General features: G+C 40.5%; 1 protein-coding gene across 1 annotated transcript in view; it reads left to right on the forward strand.

The window, feature by feature from the left end:
* AADAT (aminoadipate aminotransferase) overlaps nt 1-2,726 on the forward strand; it is a 33,892-nt gene extending 31,166 nt beyond the window's left edge. Inside the window, exons 12-13 of the mRNA XM_004388875.2 lie at nt 1,281-1,382; nt 2,567-2,726. Of these exons, the coding sequence (XP_004388932.1) occupies nt 1,281-1,382; nt 2,567-2,608 (144 nt within the window). The 3' untranslated portion in view covers nt 2,609-2,726. The remainder of the gene's footprint in view (nt 1-1,280; nt 1,383-2,566) is intronic.
* Nucleotides 2,727-11,258: the final 8,532 nt, after the last annotated feature.

Raw genomic sequence — 11,258 nt, forward strand, 5'->3', positions numbered from 1 at the left:
TCCCTGCTCCGTGCTTCTAGTACATCCCCAAACTTTTCTTCTCTATGAGGGAAAATGATGGCTTTCATTTCATTGTTAATCAGGACAAAGAAGCACATCCATCTTCTGCTTCGAAATCTTATCCCCAGAATGTCCCAAATCATTTCACTCCCAACTCACCCTGTTTTGACAGACAGTGTCCAGATTGTAACAACAAGTAGTTCCTTAATGCTTTTGTAGATCATGATTATACAAGTTAACACTAACTACTTTAAAGGGTAAAGCCCCAAATCTCAAAGGCTTAACACAATAAAAGTTTCTTTCTGATTCATATAAAATTCAAAGATGTGATCTGCAGGCAACTCTGCTCCAGGCAGTGATTCATCCAGTTGCCCTTCAGTCTTCAACACATGGATCCCAAGGTCTGCAAAACAGAAGGAGCACGGTGGGTCACACGGGGAAGGTTTTTATGGCCAGGCCTAGACGTAGCATATATGACTTCTGCTCACATCTGCTGGCTCGGGTATGTCACAGGGCCACACCTGACTAGAGGGAGGCGGACGAACAGAGTAAATTTGCATGCCAGGAAGAAGAGGAAGTCATGCTGGCAACCAGCCGTCTCTGCCACAGTCATCACCAGGAGTAACAGTTGTTCCCACTATTCCATCTCCACACGCTGCCCTGCCACACTCACTTAACGCTTTCAGCCCTTCCCACTATTTCCATAATTTTTACCTTCTTCTAGTTCTTTGAATGCACCAATTTTCTTCCCATCTCAGGGCTTTTACCTGCTGTATTTATTCCCTAAAATTCTCTTCTCCCTCTTTCGGCCAAGCCTATACCTGCTTATCCTTCAGGTGCCAGCTTACAAGTCACTTCCAAACTTGGTAACTTAAAAACATTATCTCATTGTTTAAATAGATACCACTTTTCTAGTGAGGCGAAACATTTATTCACGTTTATTACCATTTGTATTTCTCTTGTAAGCTGTCGTTTACCCCTTAACGCTGCAATTTCAGTGTTTTTTTCTTACCAGTTTCTGTGCATTTTGTATAAATGGAGAAGAGGTAGCATTTGCCATATTTGTTGTAAATATTTTTCTGATAAACTTTTCGGTACTTTTAATTTTCTTTATTGTATGATATACAGAATTTTTATAGAAACTGATTTTTCTGTGGTGGTTTCTTCAACTGTGCTTTTAAACTTAAAAAGCCCTTCCCCACTCCAAGATCAGGTTTATCTATGTTTTCTTTGAGTTTTTCTTTAGTGGTAAACCACTTATTTTCCATAAACTCTCTTAGGTATTAATGGTACCTGGATATGCTTTCTTCATTGATCGCTCAGCTCCGACTCCTTACTTTAGAGCGTCCTTCTCTTTGGCTTCTCCAGAGCAGATGGATGTGGTAAGTACAGGATTCGCTTCAGGTGACACCTGGTATCAATTCTGTGTTTTGGTGCATATGTTCATTTTGTGAGTTCAACATTATCAATGTCTTTTTGGTTTTCTAAAAACCAGATATTAGTTGAAAAGTCATGAGCTACCATGAAAAGACACAGTTTACTTTGTTGCTAGACTTCTAGAGACAAATGATGAGAGCAAGTTGGAGCTAAATTTTGCTGTCTTCATGGATAATTTCTCAGAAGCTACACTGTTGGAGATGACCAACACGTTCTGGAGAAATCTCTCCTTCCTTCCTCATGGAATAGGCGTGGACCAAAAGTACAAATTCTCGGTTGTCATCAGTCCTTTCTCTGAAGAAAATAATATCAGCTAGGGTTAAATAGAATAATATCGTTAAGTTAATCACAAAGTCAGGAGTCCCTGGGTAGTGAAAATGGTCAGTGTGCTCGGCTTCTGACCAAAGGGCTGGAGGTTCGAGTCCCCACAAGGCATCTCAGAAGGAAGACCTGGTGATCTACTTGTGAAAAACTGAGCCATTGAAACCCTGTGGAGCACAGTTCTATCACACACACAGGGGCCACCGTCAGAGTCGAGTCAATGCGAACTGGTAATCACAAAGTCCAGCTTTCACCGAAATAACAAGAAGCAAATAAACAAGATCCTAAGAACTGTGTGTCTGGGAATCCGAGCAGAAGAGCCCTAAGTTGAACAGTGCCATTAATCTTGAGAAGAGTTTGCGCTCATCCCTGGAGATGATCCTTTCTGATATGGGCTTTTTTCCCTCGCTTCCGTGTGTCATTAAGAACACTTTTCACAAGCTCACTCAGGTTTTATATATCAATAGAGATGGACAGTTGAAACTATATAAAGTGCATTAGCAGGAGAAAGATTCTATAAAATAATAAGATTCTGTAAGAATTCTGTAAGATTCTCTGAAAATATTTAGTGTTGTGGAGGAAAAAAAAAAGATGATCTTGAGGGCCCAACAACAACAAACCCTGGAAATCTATATGCTTATTTCTACGTATGTGAGTGGATATGATGACACCCTACTTAGAGCTGACATTAACCTTGACTTTTCATTACTTTATCTCAACCTAAGAAGGGTACTCTTTGTTTACATTTCAGATATTATGGCAGAGTAGCATCCTAATTTCATCAATTCTTATCTCTTTTCTATTTTAGGCTTTCCAGAGATTAGCCCAACTTATAAAAGAATCTTTATGAAGAAATCAAACTAATCAATACTACTCGGTGGATTTTTCAGATAAAATATTTCTGTGTTTTGGCCAGAAGAAATGATGGGTGGTGTTAGACTTACAGGTTAGATGTAATTACATATGTTGTATCTATAATTTAATTATATAATTTTTAAAGTACCTTTAATCCATCAGATTGCCAAAGTATTTTTATAATCCATTTATCTTTTGATAAATTTTCAACCTGTAAAAATTATTCTTATCTTGGATTTTACTGTAAAGGACTCTGTAGGTGCTTTATGGTTCCCCACAAATTTTCTTTGAATCTAACATTTTACAATGATATTCTGAAATTTTAAGGAATAAATTAAGTTTAAAATGGCACATAATGTATTCTTTTTCTATTTGTAGGAAATATTAATGAGAGCTTGTGGTAAAATTGTTAGAATCTGACCATTATAAATGACTTTTGGTAAGGGTACAACAGACATTATGTTATGCCACACAAATCCTTTTAAAATAAAATTCTGAAATTAAACATACCTCAAGGAATCAGACCAATCTATTCTAAGTAAGAAGGGGAGATCATGGACTTAGAAAAATGTACTACATTGTATTTCGATAATACTACACAATTTATAGAAACACATGCTTAGCTGTTACATAATTTAAATCTGCTATTGCCCTGTGAGACACTTAGGATATGCTTTTTTAATGATTTTCTTTCCTACCTTTAAAAACTTTATTTTTCCATCTGACTACTAAAGTCATACGTGCTCATTTTTAATTTTTCAGATAATCCCAGAAAGTATAAAGAGTAAAGTAAATAAAGACCACTCACTCTCTCACTCCCCAGTAATAACTACCATCAGCATTTTATTATCCATCTTTTGAGATATTTTCCTGTGTCTGTGCATGTAATATATTCCAGAGTGGGATCTTATTATAACCACCACCACCAGCGGTTGCCGTAGAGTTGATTCCAACTCATGGTAACCCCACGTGTGTCAGAGTAGAACTGTGCTCCGTAGGGTTTTCAATAGCTGGTATTTCAGAAGTAGATCACCAGGCGTTTCTTCAGAGATACCTCTAGGTAAACTGGAACCTCCAGTCTTTTGGTTAGCAGCTGAGTGCATTAACCGTGTGCTCCTAGTTGTCTGTTGCTGTGTAACAAATACCACAGCACCCATTTATTAGCTCCCAGTTCTGTGGGTCGGAAGTCTGCCACGGCACGGCTGGGTTCTCTGGCTTCTCACAGGCAGAAATCAAGGTGTTGTTCAGCTTGAATTCTCATCCGGAGCTCTGGGGAGAAATCCTCTTCCACATTCATTCTTACTGTTGGTAGAATCCAGTTCTCTGCAGCTGTGTGGCTGAGGTTCCCGTCTTCTCACTGGCACTTGGCCGGGGTGGCTCTCAAGTCCTTTCCACCTGACCCCTTCCATCTTCAAGCCAGCAGCATGCTTCAGATCTCTGCTCCTGCTTATGCCACAGCCAGAAAAAGTTCTGCTTTTAAAGGGCTCATGTGATTAGGTCAGACCCATTCAGATAATTTCCATATTTACTAACCAGGCGATTAGTAACCGTAACCTCATCTGAAAAGTCACTTTTACCACGTAAAGGAACATAATCACAGGAGTCGTTACAGTTGTTAATTGCCACCGAGTCAATTCTGACTCATGGCTACCCCATGTGTGCAGAGTAGAACTGCTCCATAGGGTTTTCAAGGCTGTGGGCTTTCTGAAGCAGATCACCGGGCCTGTCTTCTGAGATGCCGCTGGGTGGGTTTGAACCACCAACCTTTCAGCTAATAGTCAAGCACTTAGCCATCTGTGCCACCCAGGGACGCCCATCATATTCATTGTCTCAGTGATTATGGCAAGCAGGGATGATTACCCAATAAGCAAGGTAAGGACGTGCTTAGGGCATCAACAAAATGGGCACCAGTTGTCCAAAGCAAAGGCCCGCAGATGCCAAGCAGACAAGACACAAGGAAAAGTGAGTGCAGCATTGGAAGGGAACTGGCAGGCCACTAAATGAAACTGATACCAGCTCCAGTTCAAGAGAATGTGCCAGCTGGAAATAAAGTTCATGCAGGGTCACAAGTGCGCCCACGTGCAAGGCTGTTTAAGCTATGAGGCCCTACAACTTCAACACCTTCACTTACGTCTGTCTCCTACAGTCCCCTCCTGTGTCACTGAAACTCCTCATCTTGGCAGGTCTCTTGGGAGTATACTGTTTCTAATAAACGAGGTGGGGGTGGGCTGTCGACTCTAACTCTTGCTACATTCACCCAGTATGCAATTGGATCCAGCATGAGTGGTTACTGGGCAAGGACAAATTATATTAATAGTAACAGGTCTCTAATCCATTTTGAGAGAAACATCTTGTACATATCCATGTCTGCTGATTCAGCAACTCCAGCTAGGAGGGCCAGCAATGCTCGTTGCTATGATACAAACACAAGGGTATGCTCTTACACATGTCTTGGCCAACAACCAATGGGAACTCCAGTCTCATGGAATTCAAATAAGTCAACCATTGCAATGAATTCAGTCAAGTTACTTTTTAAACTGTATACCATTTATGTACAGAGTTATGTCCTCAGTTTTGTAAACAATAATATTTAAAACTTTAAAATATGTTTGGCATACACATGGACACAATCTAGCATATACTTAATGTAATACTAACACGGGTAATAGTATAGTAACATAGCAAATGTTCAAAAAATACTGGAAGTGTTAATATTTATCTAACACAAAAAGTTTTAATTTATGTACCAAGTGAGTTTCGTTTTTATTATCTGTTGTGTGGGACACAATGCTCGATATTACTCTATATGTGCTAATAAACAAGGTAGTAGGTACATTAAGAAGACACAAAATTCAGTATTTATCATGCAAAATATGTTTCTGTTTTGCAAAAATGAGTGTGTTTCTAAATTCATCTTCCAAGAAAGCAACAAAAGGCGTTTATCAGAACATTATATTTACATTTTATCAGAATAAGGAAATCGAACAATTCCTCGAGGAAATAAATTAAATGAGTATTTAGATAATAAAAATTATTTAGATGTATTTTATTTTCCATTTCCCTTCAGACTGACTTTCTTTTCAGAAATTGTTATTGTTATCACACACACACACACACACATATACATGTGTGTGTGTATGTGGTGGTGGTGGTGGTGGTGATAGGTGCCTTTAGTCAGTTCCAACTCATAGTGGCCCTATGTAAAACAGAATGAAACACTGCCCGGTCCTGCACCATCCTCATAATCATTGTTATGCTTGAGCCCATTGTTGCAGCCACTGTGTCAATCCATCTTGTTGAGGGTCTTCCTCTTTTTATCTGACCCTCTACTATACCAGACATGATGTCCTTCTCCAGGGACTGGTCCCTCCTGAAAACATGTCCAAAGGATGTGAGTGAAGTCTCGCCATCCTTGCTTCCAAGGAGCGTTTAGGCTGTACTTCTTCCAAGACAGATTTGTGCATTCTTCTGGCAGTCCATGGTATATTCAGTATTCTTTGCCAACACCATAATACAAAGGCATCAATTCTTCTTTGGTCTTCCTTACTCATTGTCCAGTTTTTGCATGTATATGAGGCAATCGAAAATACCATGGCTTGGGTCAGGTGCACCTTAGTCCTCAAAGTGACATCTTTGCTTTTTTAACACTTTAAAGAGGGCTTTTGCAGCAGATGTGCACAGTGCAATGTGTCGTTTGATTTCTTCACTGCTGCTTCCATGGGCGTTGATTGTGGATCCAAGCAAAATGAAATCCTTGGCATCTTCAATATTTTCTGTTTATCATGATTTTGCTTATTGGTCCAGTCGTGAGTAAGCAGAAGGGGGGCACCACAGATTATCAGTGTTTAGGGCCCTCACATGCCTTAATACGGCCCTGATGGCAAGAAATCTTGGGGCCCATCTTAGAATTTGGCCTACCGCGTAGCCTTACATATCAATAAATACAAATCTACACATCATTTAATGGCTGGTGAGTCTTCAATCGAATGATGGACTGGAATTCATGTAACCAATGTCCTTTGGATCGATACTATTGTTCCAGATTTTTCACTGTTAAAAACATTCAACCCTTCAGGGAAAAGCCTGGTAAAGACACCTTTGTACAATTTTGGATTGTTCCCGAAGGTTGACTTCCCAGAAGTGGAATTGCTAAAACAAAGGGTATGCTGACTTTAAAACTTTGATGCATATTTTCAAACTTCCTCCTTCAAAGCAATTCACACTGACTTTACCACTGCCTGTTTTCCCATTGTCTTTTCTTTTAAAAGGTAAGTAGTGTTTACTAATGATGTAAATGAGCTCAGATTACATACAGCACTTGCCCGAAGTAGTTGAGTGGTCAGTGGCAGCAGGATCTAACAGGCCCTGTGACGCCTGGCTCACCGGGGGGCATTGGGCGGCCACCACCTCCACCCCTTCTCAGACAAAATTGCTGACCCCGGTCTCTTAGTGGGTAGTTGCCTCCTTCTTTCATTCCAACAACCAAAGCCAGAATCTGCCCGCAGGTGTGATACATTTAGAAACACCACAGTCATTTCAGCAGGGAGTTTGGTTCAAGTTGAAGCCAGTCAGCAAACTAACCATAGCAGTTCTTGAGAGGACTGTAAGCTTCCCTAAATTTAAAATTCAAAATAAGCTCTATCTTCGTTATCTCATACTCTTATAACAGAAATACCACAGGTGGATGGCCTCATCAAATAGAAGTATTAAACCACAACACTGGGAATTTACAAAGCCAGTGTCAATTCAGAATTCTAAAGAATGCATACCTGGAAATTATGCTTCTTTACTATTTCTTGATGTCCCTATCACTGACTTCAGCCCCCCTACCCTCCACCTGAAGCCCAATCTGGTCCAGAATCCAGGCCTCACTTGGCGAAATCCATTTTCTGCTTACAGGAGAAGGGTGGGGGGCCCCTTTCAGGATACGAGGAAAGGTGCCCTCATTACACTTGGGAAGCCCTTTCTCTCTTTCAGCATCTCCAGCCTAGAAAACCCAGAGAACTTCACAGCTGGCTCTTTTGGAGATTTAGAAACCCAAGATTCCTTGTTCATTTCCTGTTTTAGCTGCACTGTAATATTTATGGTCTTGGTTAAACAAAATGAGCATATTTGCCAATTAGACAAGAGTTCTTTTTCTTTTGATTAATCCTCTTTCTTCTTCTCAACTCTTCTGTTAATTTAACTTCAAGTACTAGTGTGATTGCTGGATTATAACCTATAGGTTTCGGGTATTTAACAAAACGATCAGTAATTAGGGAATCAGATGTGTTCAGATTAGGTTAACAGTGTTCTGTATCAAAATACTTTTTCCTTGTCAACAATTAAATCAACATTGCCTGAATAATGAGATGCGTCACTGTTTAAAGGAATGCAGCTGGGAAAGCTTTAAACATAAATAAATGAAAGTAGTTAAAGAGAATCCATTTCATACCAATCTGTATGTAGTTGAGAAAGGGAGACTGTCAATACTTCCTAAATTACCTTCCGTGGTTTCCTTATACTTTCTTATAAGAAATCCTTTCTGTCCAACAGAAATATAATGCAAAGCACATACATAATTTTACATTTTCTAACAGCCACATTAATAAGTAAAAAGAAACAGGCGAAATTAATTTTAATAGTGTATTTTATTTAGCCCATATATCTAAAATATTACCATTTCAACATGTAGTCAATACAAAAATTATTAATGAGATACTTTACTTTTTTGTGCTAAGCTTTGAAATCTGGTGTGTATTTTATACTTACCCAAAACCCAAACCAAACCCACTGCCATAAAGTTGATTCCGACCCATAGTGACTCTATAGGACAGAGCAGAACTGTCCCATAGGGTTTCCGAGGCTGCAAATCTTTACAGAAGCAGACTGCCACATCTTTCTCCCACGGAGTGGCTACTGGGTTCAAACCACCAATCTTTCCATTGGCAGCCAAGTGCTTTAACCACTGTGCCACCACAGCCCCGTTTTATACTTACAGCATGTCTTAATTCAGATTATCCAGGTTTCAAGTTCTCAGTAGCCACGTGGATAGAACTCAAGGGCCAATGAAGCTACCATATTCAACAGCGCAGGTCTCTTTACGCATATTAAGAAGCCATCACCTCAGAAAGTATTCAGAGAAAAGTTCCTTCACGTTCCCTACACACAAGGCATGATTAAACTCCACTTCCTGAAAGAAAAGCGTTCACTACCTCAGTCTGAAACATTAAGCTTGGCTGTGTTCTGCAAAATGCAGTTCTGAGAGATCGTAAGATGTAACTAGCAATGCACACGCTGTGTGTTGGCACACGGGTACACTGTGGTAGAAAGCAGATTTCCTGGTCTGAAATAAGGTTCGGATTTTACACATTAAGGGTACAGAGCTCCACTGTTTTGAAACCAAAATGAGGCCTGCCTCTTTTCTCTAGGCTGCTGAGCTGGACACTTCTGACACCAAGAGCAGAGACAGGCCCAGAAAGGTTTCCAGTCCCTTTATTCTGCCTGCTGCATGAAGGTAGAGAGCTCCATGCTCCTGGCCCAGCAGGACCCCTGAGCTGGGGGCTTGGGTGGTCTAGGGGCAAGGACAGAGTTCTGCCTGCAACCCACGACCAAATGTCACAGCAACAGATTCTAAGCGAAAAATGTTCTGACCACTTTCATCATATTCCCTGGGGGAAAAAGTAGTCCCAAAATGACCTTCAGCTGCAATTTCCATTCTAACCACATTTGAGCCAGGGTTCAATGGCAATATCCAATAACAGGGATCTTACCTCGTTTGAAAGATCGTTGAGTGGTGCAAATGTTTGCACTTGGCTGCTAACCTAAAGGTTGGCAGTTCAAATCCACCAGTGGTGCCACAGAAGAAAGGCCTGGCGACCTGCTTCTGTTAGGATTACAGCCAAGAAAACCCCATGGAGCAGTTCTACTGTGTAATTCATGGGGTCACCATGGATTGGAATTGGCTTGATGTCAACGGGTTTGGTTTTGGTTACCTCATCCGAGGCACCAAGAGGCACAGCTCTCTCTGCCTTCTCTCTCCTCCAAAAGGAATATTATACATAAACATAATTTCTAGACGAAGAGGGAAGTTCTTAAAGCAATTTTGTGAATCTTACATGTCACAGTTTCTTAATTCTATCTTCTTCCCAAAAAAGGGGAATATATTATCATATGATATGGAAATGACAGAAGGTATTCCCAGGCTCACCGTGACAAACCCCTTGACTATTCCTATCAGTTGGACTCAGGGAAGTAAGATATACATTAGTGCATAAAATATTCTCTTATTTGATCTGTACTCAGAGAGAAAAGGAACATTTATGTAAAGAAAGGCAAAAACAATAAAACGTGAACACCTAGCCAAATAAGAAGAATACAGAATTGCCAGGAAAACATATTTTCACCCCAAGGGTCTGGAGACCTCTATTTCTAAAACTCAGGTGGGTCATTAACTTATGCAATATTCTTGCCATGTTGTTGGTTTTGTTTTAATTTCACTCTATGGATTCCCTCTCTTGCATTCGCTTTTCACAAAATGCTTCCATTTTAACGTGGTATAAGTTGAGGGGTCCAATAACTGAGGTGGATTGCAGTTTACTTCGGGTCAAGGAAAATATCCCCAACCCTCATGACATTGCACCCAAACACTGTGCGCTCCTGTGACACATCTTTTTTCAGAGTCTCGGTGCCTTTTTATGCCATCGTTATTACCAGAGCAATGACAGTGACTTCAAGTGGTTTACCTGAATTAATGCATATAAACTGGTGAGGGTGGATTTCTGGCATGTATGTGTGTGTGGGTGGGTGGGTGTGTGGTTATTTATATTAATTTACAACTCCAGTTATTTGGTAATGGGCAGCTTGTTGACTACCGGGCCCACGGGGGCAGCAAGAGTTTGACAGGTTTGAGCATAAAATTGCCACACTGCAGCATTACTTACGGGCTTCCGTAGTGATAAAGAGTTAACCTAACCACGGTGGCCACAGCCACAAAAGGCCAACTTCTGTCAGAATCAGAACAGCTTAAAACAAAGGGAAACTACATCAAAGGAGCAGGACAGAGGGCTCTAACCTGTTCAATGGACAGTTATCGTGCGTGCCAAAACTAAATAAAAATTTACCCCGGAAGCAAGTGAAAGGTCTACCCAATATCGTACGTAGCCCACGTAACAGATAAAAGACAACCATCACATGAGAGACTCGGGGCCCCTGAGCCAAGAGACCAAATTGTTAGAAAAGAAAAACAAGAAGAGGTCACCCAATCATGATCTTAGTTCTTTGTCTTTAACCAACCATAGTCTGTAAGTAATTTACTCATAATGAATCAGTACCTGTCAAAACTGCATAAAAAGCACTGATAGATTGTACTTCTTTGGATTTTGGTCTGTTTATAGCCTGAGTGCCTGCAGCCAATTTCCCATTTTGTTTTCTGATATGTCATGATAACAATCTCTGTGTTGCAGAAGGCTTTGGTGAAAGTTGTTTCTCTACAACAAGCCTCTCCAGAGTTCCCTGGTGGTGCAAACGGTTAACGCACTCAGCTGCTAACAAAAAGGTTGGTGGTTCAAATCCACCCAGAGGCACCTCAGAAAAGAGGCCTAGGGATCTACTTCTGAAAAATCAGCCACTGAAAACCCGTAGGGCAGTTTTCCCCTGACACACAT

This window comes from Trichechus manatus, unplaced genomic scaffold (assembly GCF_000243295.1).
Source record: "Trichechus manatus latirostris isolate Lorelei unplaced genomic scaffold, TriManLat1.0 scaffold00220, whole genome shotgun sequence".
Taxonomy (NCBI): Eukaryota; Metazoa; Chordata; class Mammalia; order Sirenia; family Trichechidae; genus Trichechus; species Trichechus manatus.